Genomic DNA, 21,891 nt, shown 5'->3' on the forward strand with positions numbered 1-21,891 from the left:
GTAGTTGACCGGTTCACCAAGATGGCACACTTCATTCCTCTCACCGGTCTTCCGTCAGCTTCCAAGTTGGCTCAAGTATTCATACAAGAGATCTTCCGACTCCACGGTCTTCCTGAAGAAATTATCTCAGATCGAGGAGTTCAATTCACAGCCAAATTCTGGCGAAGTTTATGTCAAGTCCTCCAAGTCAAGCTAAAGTTTTCCACGGCTTACCATCCTCAGACCAATGGTCAAACCGAGAGGGTGAATCAGGACTTGGAGGCCTTCCTCCGCATCTATGTGTCCTCCTCTCAAGATGACTGGGTTCAATTACTTCCCTGGGCCGAGTTCTGTCATAACAACCAGTATCATTCTTCATCTGCTTCAACACCATTCTTCACTAACTTTGGATTCCACCCTAAAGTCCCTGAGTTCCAACCGCTTCCAGCAACTTCTGTTCCCGCAGTGGATATCACCTTGCATCAGTTTGCCAATATCTGGAAGAGCGTACGATCAGCTCTGCTCAAGGCATCGTTCAGGTACAAGAAGTTTGCGGATAAGAAGCGTCGAGCAGTTCCTGCTCTCAAGGTGGGTGATCGGGTATGGTTATCCACGAAGAATTTGAGGTTAAGAGTTCCCAGTATGAAGTTTGCACCTCGCTATATCGGTCCTTTCAAGATTGAACAAGTCATCAATCCTGTTGCTTACAGACTCCAGTTGCCTCCCTTCTTAAAAATACCCAGGACATTCCATGTTTCCCTGTTGAAACCGCTGATCTTGAATCGGTTTCATTCCTCACTTCCTCCAACTCCGAAAGTCCAAACTCAACGAGGCGTTGAGTATGAAGTGGCCAAGATCCTGGACTCACGTCACCGTTACGGTCAACTACAATATCTTATTGACTGGAAGGGTTATGGTCCTGAGGAACGTTCATGGACCAATGCTTCTGATGTCCATGCTCCTGCCTTGGTCCGGAGATTCCATTCCAAGTTTCCTCAAAAGCCAAAGAAGTGTCCTGGGGCCACTCCTAAAGGGGGGGGGGGTGCTATCACGATCCGGGTATCTGGACGCCATTTCTTACCCATCAGATGCCTCCTAAGGCTGGCTCAGCGCTCCAGGACCGGATCCCATCTGTTATCCTGATGTGTACATTCCTGTATCCTCTCCTGTCACTCTGGGACGCTGTCACAGTAAACGCCATATTACACCTGGCATGGCGTCTCCCGCGGCCTCCGCCGCCGTCCCTGAACTTCTGCATGCAGAGTGTCTGAGTGGCGATTACGTCAGCCGCGGCCTCCGCTGTGTCCGCGTGGTTGGATGTGCATCTGTCAGCCTGGCGCCTCCTGTCTCCGGTGGCCGGCGCCGCCATTACTGTTTTTATTACCACATGGATTACAAACCAAACTTCCCTCCAAGTGTCTGCATGGGCGCAGCCATCTTGGATTCTGTCAGCTGATCATTTCCACCAATCTGTTCTCAGTATTGATAATCTGCATAATTGCCTAGCCAATCCCTTCCTTGCTGCAGGTATAAATACACTGTGCCTGAGCAAGGAAGGCGTCAGTGCTTTGGTTGTCAAACCTAGTTCCTGTTTGTCTCTCTCCTGTGATTGTCTTCCAGGTTCCAGCTCCTGTCTCAAGACTTCCACCATAGAGACCCGCACCAGCATTCCACCTGCGGTGTAGCCTGACTCTCCAATCCATTGTGGATTCATCTGTTTCCAGCTACAACATTACCTGCTTCCAGCTCAGCTTCCAGCAGAGTACAGCTTCCCTTAAAGGGCCGGTGTCCTTTCTACACTTTACCACTCTCCACCGGTATTATTATTTCTCCGCTCTCAAGTTCTACATTTCAGTTCATATTTCATCGCTCCCAAGTTCATTTATTATTTAACTGGTTCCAGCCAGTATCCACTCCGTGCTAACAACAGTCTGGTTCCAGCCAGTATCCACAGCAGCTGTTTTATCTTCAGCAACCCAGCTTTTCCTGGAACACCAGCTGGCACAATCCTGGGTTATCTCCATTGCTACAGTCGGGCCTGGTAAGGACTTTCCATCTAGAAGATCATAAGAACTATCTCACACTACCAGTGCCCTGTGGCTCCTGCCATCCTGTAGTACCCAGGAACTGTATTTATTCTTTGCTGACTTTTACGTTTTCTTTTACTGCTGCTGTGTTGCGGAGTTGTCATAATAAACATCATTGACTTTTATCCAAGTTGTCGTGGTCACGCCTTCGGGCAGTTATTATTCATGTTACTTACATGTCCAGGGGTCTGATACAACCTCCCAGGTTCCGGTACATCTCAGCCCCTACAACTGAGGCTGCCTCTTGTCAGCTCAGGCCCTCAGTTGTGACAGGTAGTAATTTGTAGGGGAGACACGAGCAACATATTCCTTGCAGGTCTCTCCCGGGAGGGGAGGGGGGTATTCAGTCTCTTTACTCTGGTCTGATCCCATATTACCAACAAGTAACTAACGTATTTTAAGGTGAAGCAACAACAATCCTATCACAAAAACATAGACTGTTCCGAACACACTGTCATATAATGCGCGTACACTTACCACCCGCGCAATATATTTCTAAAAGAATTCACAAATAACAGGGAAGGGGAACAATAGTCTATGTATGCATTCAGCTGATCTGATCATAGATCATTGGTAACATGTGGGAGTGCATATTCCCTACACAAACTACCGGGAACAGAAAACAACAACAGTACAACAATATGTGACACCAAATGTACGTACACTTACCACCCGTACAATTAATGTCCCTGTGACTGTACACAATATCAGTTTGTCATGACAAAAAAATAGTAGGTGATCATATCGAGGAAGCACTATTACGGACCCCCGGTCCTCTATAGGTATCCTTGATACCTGTTCTTGGCGCCTAAAATTTGATAAGTATTGCTGAGTCCTCGACTCAGATATTACCATACGTGTCCCCAGAACACGCTACGGGTTCAGATCCAGTAGATGGTCGCAATCCCTTAGTGGGCAAGACAGACAACAAAATTCTCTATCTTACCGGTCAGGGGACGATCGTCTGGATCCCGGCTCCGAGCCCCCAGATTGTTAGGATCTTGCTCTTTAACCCCCTCGATGTGATGACCTCTTAGGTACCAGTGAGAGCAACTCTTAACACAAAGAACAAACACGCAGTTGTTGGTTAAGAATCACTCTGTTTATTATAGGGATTACAGCTTACTATATAGATAAGACACATGGGTGTATACAATAGTGCAAGAACACAATTGGATAATGAAGGTAACATACGACACTACAGGCAGGATATCATACAGCGGAAGCATGAATAGCACGAGGGCACCACGAGCTCTATGTCCTTATAAGGGTTTCCGTACACGGACAGAAGTACGTGTCGAAACTAAGGCACAGTTAGTACATAGTTTCAGTGTGTGGCGTGGGGGTAGCTTCATATGGTTATAACCTTATGAGGGAACATTGAGACGTCTTTGTCTCTGTAGCAATAACAGTAAAACAAAGGACATGGACCCTTTAACCCTTCAGCGTCGCATACTACCGCCCCTTCCAGAGGAGAATCGGTAAGATCTATTTGAAAAATCAGTGAGGGGAATCATCTGGAAACTCCAGTATGTCCCCCTTTGGATTCTATTTTTAACTCACTGGTCCAAGTCCATTCCAGGACTGACTGAAGAGTATTAGACGAGTTCCCACCGGTGTGGGATCCAGCAAGATAGATCCAGCGACATGCGGTGGATGTGGTAGAAACAGAAGACGATATCTGCTTGTGCGAACCTGTAAAGGCCGCAGACCTCTTACCTTTTCACCTTCCACTATCTGCAAAGAAAGGGAAAAAAGAATCGTATCCAACCGGTTAAAATTACTGCATCCCACAAAAGAATGCGTCATTACCGCTGTGAGGGAACCTATCTCTAGAAGGTAGACTTACCAGTGGTATCTGCCGAGATTAACTTAACCAAGGCATCCTCAAACACCGGTTACACCTTCATAGGGAAGATACTCCAGTATCTCTCGGAGTCAGCCTCAACATTCCCTTGGTGAATCCACAACGCCCTCCCAGTCGAGAGGGCCATGGAAATGACCCGCGCACCCAAGAGTCCCATACCTCTTGTAGTCGCACGGCAGCCTGCTGCAATGTTCTAGAGAAGACCCAACTTAAGAAATAGCCCCTCTCTCTCTAGGATAATTCTATCGGATGCCAAGGTAACCGACCATTTCTGAATACAAGCACTCCCCCATGCGTATGTAATACAAAAATCATCAAAGCATATAATTAAAATATCACTTAGCTTCCTGTATATGACCCCGTGCAGACCAGGGGTTGACATTCACTTTATTCTATCCGTGGCGGGAAAAGAATAAACACTCGGACTCCTCGTGAGGATTTGAGACCATCTTGTCACGGCTGACCTAGAGCTTTATCAACAGAGCGACCAGCACATGAGAAGGAATAATTTTACTTCAGCAGTCATTAGAAATTGTAATATGAATATACATATTTTAATACACATATATACACATTTCCTATATATATATATATATATATATATATATATATCTATCTATCTCATACATATAAGTATTTTGTCCGGAACCGCAGGGCCCCTAGTGACATTAATGTGTTCTGGATGCGTATGTTGTACAGAATGCCCAAGTTGTGGATCTAACCAGGAAACCTTATGGTCGACATAAAACATAGTATTCGTCGACAACAGGGAGTAGTAACCAGGCAGAATAACATTCTTGCGACCCCGAGGGGTCTGAGGGAAGTATATACACATAATTTTAATATCACTCCCCCACAAATACAACCACGTCTGTGCTCGAGCAACAGGCCAATGGAACCGTACCATACATATACATATATATACAGGCATAGGTTATTTACATCATGTTAATTTACACCCAGTAATAACAGTTGGTGCCGACAGGGTCACCCACATACTACTGTGTCTCCCATACAGTGTTTACTTTTGAAAAAGCATACAACTACCGACCTGCTGACACTTCATCTACTGAATCAAGTACCATCAGGAGTCGCCAATGCCGACAGAGGGATTCCCATAGCTGTTTTGCGGCAGAGCACTCACACATGTCGACACGTGTACTAAAAGGCTATAATGGGTATATCTGACAGGGAAAACACAGAAACTTATGTACAACTCATTTACTACATGCACATTATAGTATATAGTGCTACATTTTTTCACCTATAATTGCACTAAATCACTGTGCCCTCCCCCTCGTTTTTCACTGCTAGCTGTCTAACAGTGCTTTGCCGGGGACAGCGTCTCTGTGAGGAGAAAATGGCGCTGTATCGAGTTGTGAGGGCTAAGCCACGCCCCCTTCTCGGCGCGCTTCAGCCCCGCTATTATTTTACATTTTTATACTGGCGGGGGTCCGTATACAGTGCCTATGCACTGTATACATCTTTTGCCAGGCTTATTGAAGAGGTATATTGCTGCCCAGGGCGCCCCCCCTGCGCCCTGCACCCTTGTAGTGCCGCTTGTGTGTGGGAGCAATGGCGAGCAGCGTGACTGCTGCGCGGTACTTCCGAGACTCTGAAGTCTTCTGCCGTCACTGAAGTCTTCTGTTCTTCTAATACTCACCCGGCTTCTTTCTTCTGTGAGGGGGTTGACAGCGCGGCTCCGGGAACAAGCAGCTAGGCGCACCAAGTGATCGAACCCTCTGGAGCTAATGGTGTCCAGTAGCCTAAAAAGCAGAGCCCTTAACTCAGAAGAAGTAGGTCTGACTTCTCTCCCCTCAGTCCCACGATGCAGGGAGCCTGTAGCCAGCAGGTCTCTCTGAAAATAAAAAACCTAACATAAAGTCTTTTCAGAGAAACTCAGGAGAGCTCCCCTAGTGTGTGTCCAGTCTCTTCTGGGCACAGAATCTAACTGGAGTCTGGAGGAGGGGCATAGAGGGAGGAGCCAGTTCACACCCATTCAAAGTCTTATAGTGTGCCCACGTCTCCTGCGGATCCCGTCTATACCCCATGGTCCTTAAGGAGTCCCCAGCATCCTCTTGGACGTATGAGAAAAACAGATGTTATTCAGTGCACCATATAATGATTTAGTGATAATGAGCACACAAAACTATAATAGAATTAAAATGTAACCAGCTCAAGCCTCAAGGCCAAAGTAAACGCAGCTAGACATTATCCTGCGAAGGCCCAATCAGCCCCCATACATATATACATACATATTTCCGCAGCATGTATGTCGTCAGTGATGTTGTGGAAGCATTTTTTTTCAGCAAAAACCACATATTACAAACGCATACCTCCCAACATGACCCTCTCCAGGAGGGACACAATGCTCTGCTTCTGGACTTCCCTCTTACTGTATGATTGCCATCACCTGTGCTGAAACACCTTTCTTATCCATTAACCTTTTCAACACAGGTGATGGCAATCATACAGTAAGAGGGAAGTCCAGAAGCAGAGCATTCTGTCTGTCCCTCCTGGAGAGGGTCATGTTGGGAGGTATGCACACGCACTGAACGACATGCCCTTACTAAAAATGGTGATTATTGTTTCCCTTCGTTGTTGGGCGCCGGGCGGAAGTGGGGCGTCATACGTAGGTCGGTGCAGGTCACAGTTTCCGGAGCCGCGGTGTCTCCGTTTGGCGCCGCCGGTCAGCAGTGTAATATGTTATCAATGGACTTTCTAGACGATGTGCGGAGGATGAACAAGAGGCAGGTGAGCGGCGGCGTGACGTCAGGGAGCGGGGAACAGCGGAAGGGTAGCCGCGGGGAGGTCGCCGTACAGGGTAGGGAGCGGCGATCTCAGAGCTGACCCGCGGTGGGAGGAGCTGTGCGGAAGACTGGCAGCGTTCCATCCACATGGGCACGGAGTAATGCTGTCACCGCTGTGCCCATATGTTTGCCCCGCTCACATGTCATGGACACTTGCACTTCTATATTAGTGCAGAGTGCTACTGGTGATATGATGAGGCGAGGTAGTGTATCCTGCACAGGGCATGCCTCAGGAAGGAGGAGAGGCTTCCCAGCATAACACTACTTAGGCCGAACTTATTATGTAGTGATAGGGGTATCATTATTAATTACCAGCTATTTATATAACGCACACACATTCTGCAGCGCTTTACAGAGAATATTTAGCCATTCACATAAGTCCCTACCCCAGTGAGATTACAATCTATGGAGTAAATGCATGAATGGGCACTATGGGGGAGAAGTGGTATCTGCGCACGTTATGTGCACTATACCACTTCTCCATGTATAATGGCTGCGGTGCGGGCACAGCGACAGGGGCATCGGCGTTGCTATCTAAAAGACAGCAGGCCGATATGCGCCGGCAATGAAAGAACGGTCCGCGTCGCTGACACCTGCAGCTGTAGATTATTGACAGCTGTAGGTGGCAATGCCCATAGACCACAGCAGGGACAGAGCTGTCCCTGGCTGTGGCGGGTGCCGGCTCCTGACAGCGCTGGGGATCTCGCTGGAGCCAGGCGGGAAGGAGACACAGCACGTCAGCTCTGAGGTGACGCACTGTGAGCTCAGGGGGACATAGCTGGAGGGGACTTCGGCAGACAGGATGTTAATACATCTTGTCGAAGTTCCTACTTGCTTCAACTCGGTAATGAGGCGAAGCAGGAAGTGTATAGCGGCATGATGCGCTAAGGTTAATTTTTGATGGGGTCCAGTTAACCTACCAGTATATTTTGGATTGTGGTAGAGAACTGGAGTACCCAGAGGATACCCACACAAGATTGGGCAGAATATACAAACTCCACACTGTTAGGGCAATGGTGGGAATCAAGCCAATGACCTCATTGCTGTGAGGCAGTAATGCTAAACATTACACCATGCATGCCATCCCCCATCCTTTATAATGTATGGTAGTGCGTCTCAATCGTACCCCATGGTATCCCATTTGTGTCAAATGTGCCACCAGCATTTGCAAAGCAATACATTTTTAATTAATATAATTGTCATTATATAAAGACAATAATAGAAAGTACTGTACATAAGTTATTAAATATTTTGAATTGTAGGGTTCTACTGCATGGGGCCAGAGATTCCCAGGACACTACTTTAATTGTATGTCTAAAGACGCATACACACTAGGCTATATATTAAACAAGATCACTAATTTTCACACTTCTATGCGATCTTGTTTGTAATTTCTCTAACGTCCTAGTGGATGCTGGGGACTCCGTCAGGACCATGGGGAATAGCGGGCTCCGCAGGAGACAGGGCACATCTAAAAAGCTTTTTAGGTCACATGGTGTGTACTGGCCCCTCCCCCTATGACCCTCCTCCAAGCCTCAGTTAGGTTTTTGTGCCCGTCCGAGAAGGGTGCAATCTGGATGGCTCTCTTAAAGAGCTGTTTGGAAAAGTTTTTTTAGGTTTTCACTCAGTGATTCCTGCTGGCAACAGGATCACTGCAACGAGGGACTTAGGGGAGAGATCTCCAACTCACCTGCGTGCAGGATGGATTGGGATCTTAGGCTACTGGACACTGAGCTCCAGAGGGAGTCGGAACACAGGTCAGCCTGGGGTTCGTCCCGGAGCCGCGCCGCCGATCCCCCTTACAGACGCTGAAGACGGCAGAGACGGAGGTCCGGAAACAGGCGGCAGAAGACTTCACAGTCTTCAGAGAGGTAGCGCACAGCACTGCAGCTGTGCGCCATTGTTGTCACACGGCTCACTGACATGGTCATGGAGGGTGCAGGGCGCTGCTGGGGGCGCCCTGGGCAGCAATATAAATACCTATTTGGCAAAATAAATACATCACATATAGCCATTAAGGCTATATGTATGTATTTTAACCCAGGCCAGTTCTTAAAAAACCGGGAGGAAAAGCCCGCCGAGAAAGGGGCGGAGCTTATTCTCCTCAGCACACAGCGCCATTTTCCCTCACAGAAAGGCTGAGGGGAAGGCTCCCATGCTCTCCCCTGCACTGCACTACAGAAACAGGGTTAAAACAGAGAGGGGGGGCACTGATTTGGCGATATAAATATATATTAAATGCTATAAGGGAGGAACACTTATATAAAGGTTGTCCCTGTATAATTATAGCATTTTGGTGTGTGCTGGCAAACTCTCCCTCTGTCTCCCCAAAGGGCTAGTGGGTCCTGTCCTCTATCAGAGCATTCCCTGTGTGTGTGCTGTAAGTCGGTACGTGTGTGTCGACATGTATGAGGAAAATGTTGGTGAGGAGGCGGAGCAAATTGCCTGTAATGGTGATGTCACTCTCTAGGGAGTCGACACCAGAATGGATGGCTTACTTGTGGAAGTACGTGATCATGTCAACACGCTGCAAGCCGGTTGACGACATGAGACGACCGGCAAACAAATTAGTACCTGTCCAGGCGTCTCAGACACCGTCAGGGGCTTGTAAAAACGCCCATTTACGGACACTGACTCCAGTGTCGACGGTGAAGAAACAAACGTATTTTCCTTTAGGGCCACACGTTACATGTTAAGGGCATGAAGGAGGTGTTACATATTTCTGATACTACAAGTACCACAAATAAGGGTATTTTGTAGGGTGTGAATAAACTACTTGTAGTTTTGCCTGAATCAGATAAATTAAATGAAGTGTGTGGTGATACGTGGGGTTCCTCCGATAGAAAGTTATGGGCGGTATACCCTTTCCCGCCAGAAGTAAGGGCGAGTTGGGAAACACACCTTAGGGTGGATAAGGCGCTCACACGCTTATAAAAACAAGTGGCGTTACCGTCTCCAGATACGGCCGCCCTCAAGGAGCCAGCTGATAAGAAGCTGAAAAATAGCCTAAGAAGTATATACACACATACTGGTGTTATACTACGACCAGCAATCGCCTCAGACTGGATGTGCAGCGCTGAGGGGGCTTGGTCGGATTTCCTGACTGAAAATTTTGATACCCTTGACAGGGACAAGATTTTATTGTCTATAGAGCATTTTAAGGATGCATTTCTATATATGCGTGATGCGCAGAGGGATATTTGCATTCTGGCATCAAGAGTAAATGTGATGTCCATATCTGCCAGACGAAGACACGACAGTGGTCAGGTGAGGCAGATTCCAGACGGCACATGGAAGTATTGCCGTATAAAGGGGCGGTCCATCGGACCTGGTGGCCATGGCAACAGCTGAAAAATCCACCTTTTGTTACCCCGAGTCACATCTCAACAGAAAAGGACACAGTCTTTTCTGTCTCAGTCCTTTCGTCTCCATACGGGCAGGCGGGCAAAGGCCAGTCATATCTGCCCAGGGGTAGAGGAAAGGGAAGAAGACTGCAGCAAGCAGCCCATTCCCAGGAACAGAAGCCCTTCACAGCTTCTGCCAAGTCCGCAGCATGACGCTGGGGCAGTACAAGCGGACTCAGGTGCGGTAGGGGGTCATCTCAAGAGTTTCAGCACGCAGTGGGCTCACTTGCAAGGGGACTCCTGGATCCTACATGTAGTATCCCAGGTGTACATTGGAAATTCGAGATGTCTCCTCCTCACAAGTTCCGGAGGTCTGTTTTACCAACGTCTACCTCCGACAGGGAGGTAGTATTGGAAACAATTCACAGGCTGTATTCCCAGCAGGTGATAATCAAAGTACCCCTCCTACAACAAGGGAGGGGGTATTATTCCACACTATATTGTGGTACTGAAGCCAAACGGCTCGGTGAGATCTGAAATATTTGAACACTTACATACAAGCGTTCAAATCAAGATGGAGTCACTCAGAGCAGTGATAGCGAACCAGGAAGTGGACGATATGGTGTCACTGGATATCAGGGACACTTACCTACATGTCCAAAATTGCCCTTCTCACCAAGGGTACCTCAGGTTCGTGGTACAGAACTGTCACTATCAGTTCAGACGCTGCCGTTTGGATTGTCCACGGCGCCACGGGTCTTTACCAAGGTAATGGCCGAAATGATGATTCTTCTTAAAAGAAACTGGTACGCTTCCCTGATAAGGGCAAGGTCCAGAGAACAGTTGGAGGTCGGAGTAGCACTATCTTTAATAGTTCTACGACAGCACGAGTGGATTCTAAATATTCCAAAATCGCAGCTTTTCCGAGGACACGTCTACTGTTCCTAGGGATGATTCTGGACACAGTCCAGAAAAAGGTGTTTCTCCCAGAGGAGAAAGACAGGGAGTTATCCGAGCTAATCGGGATCCTCCTAAAACCAGGAAAAGTGTCAGTGCATCATTGCACAAGAGTCCTGGTAAAAATGGTGGCTTATTACGAAGCAATTCCATTCGGCAGATTTCACGCAAGAACTCTTCAGTGGGATCTGCTGGACAAATGGTCCGGATCGCATCTTCAGATGCATCAGCGGATAACCCTATATCTAAGGACAAGGGTGTCTCTCCTGTGGTGATTACAGAGTGCTCATCTTCTAGAGGGCCACAGATTCAGCATTCAGGATTGGATGCTGGTGACCACGGAGGCCAGCCTGAGAGGCTGGGGAGCAGTCACACAGGGAAAAAATTTCCAGGAAAGTGTGATCAAGTCTGGAGAATTCTCTCCACATAGATGGAGTTAAGAGCAAAATTATAATGCTCTAAACTCAGCAAGACCTCTGCTTCAAGGTCAGCCGGTATTGATCCAGTGGGATAACATCACGGCAGTCGCCCACGTAAACAGAAAGGGCGGCACAAGAAGCTGGAGGGCAGTGAAAAAACTGCAAGGATTTTTCGCTAGGCGGAAAATCATGTGATAGCACTGTCAGCAGTGTTCTCTCCGGGAGTGGACGACTGGGAAGCAGACTTCCTCAGCAGGCATGACCTCCACCCGGGAGAGTGGGAACTTCATAGGGAAGTTTTTCCGCATGATTGTGAACCATTGGCAAAGACCAAAGGTGGAAATGATGGCGTCCCGCCCGAACAAAAAACGGGACAGGTATTGCGCCAGGTCATGAGACCTTCAGGCGATAGCTGTGGATGTCCTGGTAACACCGTGGGTGTAACAGTCGGTGTATGTGTTCCCTCCTCTGCTTCTCATAACCAAGGTATTGAGAATTATAAGACATAGAGGAGTATGAACTATACTCGTGACTCCGGATTGGCCAAGAGGGACTTGGTACCCGGAACTTCAAGAGATGCTCACAGAGGACTAAGGGCCTGGGGAGCTAAGAAGGGACTTGCTTCAGCAGGTACCATGTCTATTCCAAGACTTACCGCGGCTGCGTTTGACGGCATGGCGGTTGAATGCCGGATCCTGAAGGAAAAAGGCATTCCATAAGAGGTCATACCTACCCTGGTCAAAGCCAGGAAGGAGGTGACCGCACAACGTCATCACCACATGTGGTGAAAATATGTTGCGTGGGTGAGGCCAGGAAGGCCCCACGAAGAAAATTCAACTAGGTCGATTTCTACACTTCCTGAAAACAGGAGTGTTTTGAGCCTAAAATTGGGGTTCTTTAAGGTTTTAAGTTTCGGCCCTGTAGAATTTCTTCCGGAAAGAATTGACTTCAGTTCCTGAAGTCCAGATTGTCAAGGGAGTATTGCATATACACCCCTTTTTTGTGCCTTTAGTGGCACCGTGTGATCTCAACATAGTGTTGGGATTCCTTAAAATCATATTGGTTTGAACCGCTCAAATCTGTGGATTTGAAATATCTCACATGGAAAGTGAACATGCTGTTGACCAATATCTCACATGGACAGTGACCATGCTGTTGGTCCTGGCCTCGGCCAGGCGATTGTCAGAATGGGCGGCTTTGTCTTACAAAAGCCATATTTAATTTTCCATTCGGACAGGGCAGAACTGGGACTCGTCTCCAGTTTTCTTCCTAAGGGGGTGTCAGGTTTTCACCTGAAACAACCTATTATGGTGCCTGCGGCTACTAGGGACTTGGAGGACTCCAAGTTACTAGACGTTGTCAGGACCCTAAAAATATATTTATATATATATATAGTTTAGGACGGCTGGAGTCAGAAAGTCTGACTTGCTGTTTATATTGTATGCATCCAACAAGATGGGTGCTCCTGCGTCTAAACAGACGATTGCACGTTGGATCTGTAGCACAATCCAACTTGCACATTCTGTGGCAGGCGTGCCACAGCCTAAATCTGTAAAGGCCCACTCCACAAGGAAGGTGGGCTCATCTTGGGCGGCTGGCCGAGGAGTCTCGGCATTACAACTTTGCCGAGCAGCTACGTGGTCAGGGGAGAACACGTTTGTAAAAGTTTACAAATTTGATACTCTGGCTAAGGAGGACCTGGAGTTCTCTCATTCGGTGCTGCAGAGTCATCCGCACTCTCCCGCCCGTTTGGGAGCTTTGGTATAATCCCCATGGTCCTGACGGAGTCCCCAGCATCCACTAGGACGTTAGAGAAAATAAGAATTTACTTACCGATAATTCTATTTCTCGTAGTCCGTAGTGGATGCTGGGCGCCCATCCCAAGTGCGGATTGTCTGCAATGCTTGTACATAGTTATTGTTACAAAAATCGGGTTATTACTATTGTTGTGAGCCATCTTTCAGAGGCTACTTCGTTTTGTTATCATACTGTTAACTGGGTTCAGATCACAAGTTGTACGGTGTGATTGGTGTGGCTGGTATGAGTCTTACCCGGGATTCAAGATCCTTCCTTATTGTGTACGCTCGTCCGGGCACAGTACCTAACTGAGGCTTGGAGGAGGGTCATAGGGGGAGGGGCCAGTACACACCATGTGACCTAAAAAGCTTTTTAGATGTGCCCTGTCTCCTGCGGAGCCCGCTATTCCCCATGGTCCTGACGGAGTCCCCAGCATCCACTACGGACTACGAGAAATAGAATTATCGGTAAGTAAATTCTTATTATTGTCTATTGGGGGTAATTCAGAGTTGATCGCAGCAGCAAATTTGTTAGCAGTTGGGCAAAACCATGTGCACTGCAGGGGGGGCAGATATAACATTTGCAGAGAGAGAGAGAGTTAGATTTGGGTGGGTTATTTTGTTTCTCTGACGTCCTAGTGGATGCTGGGACTCCGTAAGGACCATGGGGAATAGCGGCTCCGCAGGAGACAGGGCACAAAATAAAAACTTAAGGATCAGGTGGTGTGCACTGGCTCCTCCCCCTATGACCCTCCTCCAAGCCTCAGTTAGATTTTTGTGCCCGGCCGAGAAGGGTGCAATCTAGGTGGCTCTCCTGAGCTGCTTAGAATAAAAGTTTAGTTTAGGTTTTTTTATTTTCAGTGAGTCCTGCTGGCAACAGGCTCACTGCATCGTGGGACTAAGGGGAGAAGAAACGGACTCACCTGAGTGCAGAGTGGATCGGGTTTCTTAGGCTACTGGACATTAGCTCCAGAGGGACGATCACAGGTTCAGCCTGGATGGGTCACCGGAGCCGCGCCGCCGTCCCCCTTACAGAGCCAGAAGAGACGAAGAGGTCCGGTGAAATCGGCGGCAGAAGACATCCTGTCTTCAGTCTAAGGTAGCGCACAGCACCGCAGCTGTGCGCCATTGCTCTCAGCACACTTCACACTCCGGTCACTGAGGGTGCAGGGCGCTGGGGGGGAGCGCCCTGAGACGCAATATAACAGTATATACCTTAGGTGGCAAAAAGAATACATCACATATAGCTCCTGGGCTATATGGATGTATTTTAATCCCCTGCCATTTTTACACAAAAAAGCGGGAGATAAGGACGTCGTGAAGGGGCGGAGCCTATCTCCTCAGCACACAAGCGCCATTTTCCCTCACAGCTCCGCTGGAAGGACGGCTCCCTGACTCTCCCCTGCAGTCCTGCTTCAGAATCAGGGTAAAAAAGAGAAGGGGGGGCATTTTTGGCAGCAAATAACGATAATAACAGCAGCTATAAGGGAATAACACTTATATAAGGTTATCCCTGTATATATATATATATATATATATATATATATATATATATATAGCGCTGGGTGTGTGCTGGCAGACTCTCCCTCTGTCTCTCCAAAGGGCTAAGTGGGGTCCTGTCCTCTATCAGAGCATTCCCGGTGTGTGTGCTGTGTGTCGGTACGCGTGTGTCGACATGTATGAGGAGGAAAATGATGTGGAGGCGGAGCAGTTGCCTGTGTTGGTGATGTCACCCCCTAGGGAGTCGACACCTGACTGGATGATTGTATTTAAACAATTAAGTGATAATGTCAGCAATTTGCAAAAAACTGTTGACGACATGAGACAGCCGGCAAATCAATTAGTGCCTGTCCAGGCGTCTCAGACACCGTCAGGGGCGCTAAAATGCCCGTTACCTCAGTGGGTCGACACAGACCCTGACACAGATACTGAGTCTAGTGTCGACGGTGACGAGACAAACGTAATGTCCAGTAGGGCCACACGTTACATGATCACGACAATGAAAGAGGCATTGAACCTTTCTGACACTACAAGTACCACAAAGAAGGGTATTATGTGGGGTGAGAAAAAACTACCAATAGTTTTTCCTGAGTCAGAGGAAATAAATGAGGTGTGTGAAAAAGCGTGGGTTTCCCCCGATAAAAAACAGCTAATTTCTAAAAAATTATTAGCATTATATCCCTTCCCGCCAGAGGTTAGGGCGCGTTGGGAAACACCCCCTAGGGTAGATAAGGCGCTCACACGTTTATCTAAACAAGTAGCGTTACCGTCTCCTGATACGGCCACCCTCAAAGAACCAGCTGATAGAAGGCTGGAAAATATCCTAAAAAGTATATACACACATACTGGTCTTATACTGCGACCAGCAATCGCCTCAGCCTGGATGTGCAGTGCTGGAGTCGCATGGTCGGATTCCCTGACTGAGAATATTGATACCCTGGATAGGGACAATATTTTGTTAACTATAGAACATTTAAAGGATGCATTACTATATATGCGTGATGCACAGAGGGATATTTGCACCCTGGCATCAAGAGTAAGTGCTATGTCCATCTCTGCCAGAAGAGCGTTATGGACGCGACAGTGGTCAGGGGATGCGGATTCCAAACGGCACATGGAAGTATTGCCGTATAAAGGGGAGGAGTTATTTGGGGCTGGTCTATCGGACCTGGTGGCCACGGCAACGGCTGGAAAATCCACCTTTTTACCCCAGGTCACTCCACATCAGCAGAAAAAGACACCGTCTTTTCAAACTCAGTCCTTTCGTTCCCATAAGTACAAGCGAGCAAAAGGCCACTCTTTTCTGCCCCGGGGCAGAGGAAGAGGAAAAAGACTGCACCATGCAGCCGCTTCACAGGAGCAGAAGCCCTCCCCTGCTTCTGCCAAGTCTTCAGCATGACGCTGGGGCTTTACAAGCAGACTCAGATATGGTGGGGGCCCGTCTCAAGAATTTCAACGCGCAGTGGGCTCACTCGCAAGTGGATCCCTGGATTCTACAGGTAGTATCGCAAGGGTACAAACTGGAATTCGAGGCGTTTCCCCCTCGTAGGTTCCTGAAGTCTACTTTACCAAAGTCTCCCTCCGACAGGGAGGCAGTTTTGGCAGCCATTCACAAGCTGTATTCCCAGCAGGTGATAATCAAGGTACCCCTCCTGCAACAAGGAAAGGGGTATTATTCCACGCTGTTTGTGGTACCGAAGCCGGACGGCTCGGTGAGACCAATTTTAAATCTGAAATCCTTGAACACTTACATAAAAAGGTTCAAATTCAAGATGGAGTCACTCAGAGCAGTGATAGCGAACCTGGAAGAAGGGGACTATATGGTGTCTCTGGACATCAAAGATGCTTATCTCCACCTCCCAATATACCCTTCTCACCAAGGGTACCTCAGGTTTGTAGTACAAAACTGTCATTATCAGTTTCAGACGCTGCCGTTTGGATTGTCCACGGCACCTCGGGTCTTTACCAAGGTAATGGCCGAAATGATGATTCTTCTACGAAGAAAAGGCATTTTAATTATCCCTTACTTGGACGATCTCCTGATAAGGGCAAGATCCAGGGAACAGTTAGAAGTTGGAGTAGCACTATCTCAGGTAGTGTTACGTCAGCACGGGTGGATTCTAAATATTCCAAAATCGCAGCTGATTCCAACGACACGTCTACTGTTCCTAGGAATGATTCTGGACACAGTCCAGAAGAAGGTGTTTCTCCCGGAGGAGAAGGCCAGGGAGTTATCCGAGCTAGTCAGGAACCTCCTAAAACCAGGCCAGGTCTCAGTGCATCAGTGCACGAGGGTCCTGGGAAAAATGGTGGCTTCTTACGAAGCGATTCCATTCGGAAGATTCCATGCAAGAACATTTCAGTGGGATCTACTGGACAAATGGTCCGGATCGCATTTGCAGATGCATCAGCGGATAACCCTGTCGCCAAGGACAAGGGTGTCTTTCCTGTGGTGGCTGCAGAGTGCTCATCTACTAGAGGGCCGCAGATTTGGCATTCAGGATTGGATCCTGGTAACCACGGATGCCAGCCTGAGAGGCTGGGGAGCAGTCACACAGGGAAGGAATTTCCAGGGCTTGTGGTCAAGCATGGAAACATCTTTTCATATAAACATTCTGGAACTAAGGGCCATTTACAATGCCCTAAGTCAAGCAAAACCTCTGCTTCAGGGTCAGGCGGTGTTGATCCAATCGGACAACATCACGTCAGTCGCCCACGTAAACAGACAGGGCGGCACGAGAAGCAGGAGGGCAATGGCAGAAGCTGCAAGGATTCTTCGCTGGGCGGAAAATCATGTGATAGCACTGTCAGCAGTGTTCATTCCGGGAGTGGACAACTGGGAAGCAGACTTCCTCAGCAGACACGACCTTCACCCGGGAGAGTCGGGACTTCACCCAGAAGTCTTCCACCTGATTGTAAACCGTTGGGAAAAACCAAAGGTGGACATGATGGCGTCACGTCTAAACAAAAAACTGGACAGATATTGCGCCAGGTCAAGGGACCCTCAGGCAATAGCAGTGGACGCTCTGGTAACGCCGTGGGTGTACCAGTCAGTGTATGTGTTCCCTCCTCTGCCTCTCATACCAAAAGTACTGAGAATCATAAGAAGGAGAGGAGTAAGAACTATACTCGTGGTCCCGGATTGGCCAAGAAGGACTTGGTACCCGGAACTTCAAGAGATGCTCACGGACGAACCGTGGCCTCTACCTCTAAGACAGGACCTGCTACTGCAGGGGCCTTGTCTGTTTCAAGACTTACCGCGGCTGCGTTTGACGGCATGGCGGTTGAACGCCGGATCCTGAGGGAAAAAGGCATTCCAGAAGAAGTCATTCCTACTCTGGTCAAAGCCAGGAAGGACGTAACCGCAAAACATTATCACCGCATTTGGCGTAAATATGTTGCGTGGTGTGAGGCCAAGAGGGCCCCTACAGAGGAATTTCAACTGGGTCGTTTCCTTCATTTCCTGCAAACAGGACTGTCTATGGGCCTAAAATTAGGGTCCATTAAGGTTCAAATTTCGGCCCTGTCGATTTTCTTCCAAAAAGAACTGGCTTCAGTACCTGAAGTTCAGACATTTGTAAAAGGGGTGCTGCACATACAGCCTCCAGTGGCACCTTGGGATCTCAATGTGGTGTTGAGTTTTCTAAAGTCACATTGGTTTGAACCACTTTCCACTGTGGACTTAAAATATCTCACATGGAAGGTGTCGATGCTGTTAGCCTTGGCTTCAGCCAGGCGTGTGTCAGAATTGGCGGCTTTATCATATAAAAGCCCTTACTTAATTTTTCATTCTGACAGGGCGGAATTGAGGACTCGTCCTCAATTTCTACCTAAGGTGGTTTCTGCATTTCACATGAACCAACCTATTGTGGTACCTGCGGCTACCAGGGACTTAGAGGACTCTAAGTTGCTTGACGTTGTCAGGGCCTTGAAAATATATGTTTCCAGGACGGCTGGAGTCAGAAAATCTGACTCGCTGTTTATCCTGTATGCACCCAACAAACTGGGTGCTCCTGCTTCTAAGCAGACGATTGCTCGTTGGATTTGTAGTACAATTCAGCTTGCACATTCTGTGGCAGGATTGCCACAGCCAAAATCAGTAAAAGCCCATTCCACAAGGAAAGTGGGCTCATCTTGGGCGGCTGCCCGAGGGGTCTCGGCTTTACAACTTTGCCGAGCAGCTACTTGGTCAGGGGCAAACACGTTTGCTAAATTCTACAAATTTGATACCCTGGCTGAGGAGGACCTGGAGTTCTCTCATTCGGTGCTGCAGAGTCATCCGCACTCTCCCGCCCGTTTGGGAGCTTTGGTATAATCCCCATGGTCCTTACGGAGTCCCAGCATCCACTAGGACGTCAGAGAAAATAAGATTTTACTTACCGATAAATCTATTTCTCATAGTCCGTAGTGGATGCTGGGCGCCCATCCCTAGTGCGGATTGTCTGCAATACTTGTATATAGTTATTGTTACAAAAATTCGGGTTATTATTGTTGTGAGCCATCTTTTCAGAGGCTCCCTTGCGTTTATCATACTGTTAACTGGGTTCAGATCACAAGTTGTACGGTGTGATTGGTGTGGCTGGTATGAGTCTTACCCGGGATTCAAGATCCTTCCTTATTATGTACGCTCGTCCGGGCACAGTATCCTAACTGAGGCTTGGAGGAGGGTCATAGGGGGAGGAGCCAGTGCACACCACCTGATCCTTAAGCTTTTATTTTGTGCCCTGTCTCCTGCGGAGCCGCTATTCCCCATGGTCCTTACGGAGTCCCAGCATCCACTACGGACTATGAGAAATAGATTTATCGGTAAGTAAAATCTTATTTTCTGTGCAAGGTAAATACTGGCTGCTTTATTTTTTCACTGCAATTTAGATTTCAGTTAGAACACACCCCACCCAAATCTAACTCTCTACACGTTATATCTGCCCCCCCCCCCCCCCCCCCCTGCAGTGCACATGGTTTCGCCCAACTGCTAACAAATTTGCTGCTGCGATCAACTCTGAATTACCCCCATTGTGTATGCACTATACAAGGCGGTCTGTCTGTTCATGCAGATCAATTTTGACAATGTCGTTCACGACTGCATGTTCAGGGCTCGGTGACGTCACTGAATGATATTATATAGTGTGTATGCACTATAGTGTTTGTTCTGGACTTGAAGGGAAATTGTGGACAATATTGCTCATGGAGCGTATCGCCTAGTGTGTACCCAGCTTAACTGTCTCATAGATCCCCCGCCTTGGCATTACAAAAACTTTTTTCAAGTACCTCTCGTGGTGCTAGTACCCCAAGTTGAATATCACTTACAGAATGTATAGAACCTAGAGAAGACCATCCACCATCTTTTTTTGATGGATGTTATATTTCTCCCATATATTTTCTGTACTGTAGATGTTAAATTCCTCCACAGGCCAACAGTTTAAGTCTTGCTCCTGCTGATGTCTAAATAACATTTTTTTTTTATATTACAACACATGTAAATGGGTGTTTCCAATGATACCCACTTGTGTTCTTGCAGTTGGAAGCGTTGTGCTGCCTAGTTGTATTTTTTTATTTAATTTTTTGCAATAACTGTTTGGTTTTTATGACATTACATAGAAACATACATAGAATTTGACCGTAGATAAGAACCACTTGGCCTATCTAGTCTGCCATTGGGCATAGCACCTGCGTGTGTTTCCAACTTGATGCTGTATTGTATTATGAAATAAAGGCATTTATTTTGTTTGTTTTTTACAGCTGTACTACCAAGTGTTAAATTTTGGTATGATTGTGTCCTCTGCACTGATGATATGGAAAGGTCTAATGGTAATCACTGGCAGCGAGAGTCCAATAGTTGTTGTCCTGAGGTATGTAAATGTCTACTTTTGATTTATTTGTAACCCTTCAGTATTATAGATTCCATAACCATAATCCATTTTGCTATAACTCTGGATGACCTCTCATTCACCATTGCTAACGACTTGTAGGGAAAGACAAAAACCTTGTGTAAGTTCTACCTGTTTCAGTCGGCTTTCTGTTGTCCTTCAGTAGCAGAAGTTGAACACTTAATTTAATGTCTTGGTTTCATATATGTTGGCAGATCTTGGAGGAAGTTCTTCTCACTCCGAACTCTCCATGGATTTTATAATCTGCAAATGTAACCAGTATTGACGTGAAATATCCACACGTGGATTTTCACCATTCATGAGACATGTGCGATATCTGTTTCTGACTAGATAGGTTTTAATAATAATGATAAATATGCCTTCAGCTGATATGTAAAGCTCAATACTGATGCTCAGCAATCAGAAAAGCCATACGGTAAAACTTAATGTACATTTGGTAAGTGTAATACCTACTAAAAACCAGTGGCGTCAGAAGGTGGGTTCGGGACGAGGGGTGACACCAAAGTGATGGCTCCTGCTTAGTGACAGGACCCAGGTGCTGCACTATAACATCACAGTGCAGCAATCCGGCTCCTGTCAATGAGCAGGAGCTGGCACTGCAGCAAGAGCACTCCCCGGGACAGCCCGCTCCTCCCGGACCCCCAGCGTGATGAATATGGGGGTCGGGACAGTTAGCCATGCCCCTTTTCGTGCCCTCCACACCGGGTGTCAAGGGCCAGAGCGACTTCTCTTTTAAAAACAGCATACTTTCTGTCCTGATATGTTACATCAGTCTTTGCAAATATGTAGCCTTCTTCTTCTTCTTTCCTTAAGATGGGTACACACTAGATGATGCGTGCACCCAGCCGATCAGGGGGTGTGGATTATTAGAGCTACACGAAAAAAAGAGTACACTCAATAGATCTACCACTAATTGTAGACATGCATTAGGTCGACAGGGTCAAAAGGTCGGACATAGGATAGGTAGATAGTAGAAAAGGTCGACAGGCTCAAAGGGATGACATAGAAATGGTTGACACAAAAAAAGTAGACACAATTTTTCTTTTTCTCTGACGTCCTAGTGGATGCTGGGAACTCCGTAAGGACCATGGGGAATAGCGGGCTCCGAAGGAGGCTGGGCACTCTAGAAAGATTTATGACTACCTGGTGTGCACTGGCTCCTCCCACTATGACCCTCCTCCAAGCCTCAGTTAGATTTCGTGCCCGGCCGAGGTTGGATGCACACTAGGGGCTCTCCTGAGCTC

General features: G+C 47.5%; 1 protein-coding gene across 3 annotated transcripts in view; it reads left to right on the forward strand.

The window, feature by feature from the left end:
• The first annotated feature begins 6,537 nt into the window (after positions 1-6,537).
• Positions 6,538-21,891, forward strand: part of SEC11A (SEC11 homolog A, signal peptidase complex subunit) — a 147,936-nt gene continuing 132,582 nt past the window's right edge. Inside the window, exons 1-2 of one of the 3 annotated variants that reach the window (XM_063926574.1) lie at positions 6,538-6,683; positions 20,499-20,608. In XM_063926574.1, coding sequence (XP_063782644.1) covers positions 20,526-20,608 — 83 coding nt within the window. In that variant the 5' untranslated portion in view covers positions 6,538-6,683; positions 20,499-20,525. Of the gene's footprint in view, positions 6,688-6,924; positions 6,947-20,498; positions 20,609-21,891 lie in introns of those variants that run through there. The other 2 variants (XM_063926573.1, XM_063926575.1) reach the window with 2 other exon arrangements.

This window comes from Pseudophryne corroboree, chromosome 6 (assembly GCF_028390025.1).
Source record: "Pseudophryne corroboree isolate aPseCor3 chromosome 6, aPseCor3.hap2, whole genome shotgun sequence".
NCBI classification, from domain to species: Eukaryota; Metazoa; Chordata; class Amphibia; order Anura; family Myobatrachidae; genus Pseudophryne; species Pseudophryne corroboree.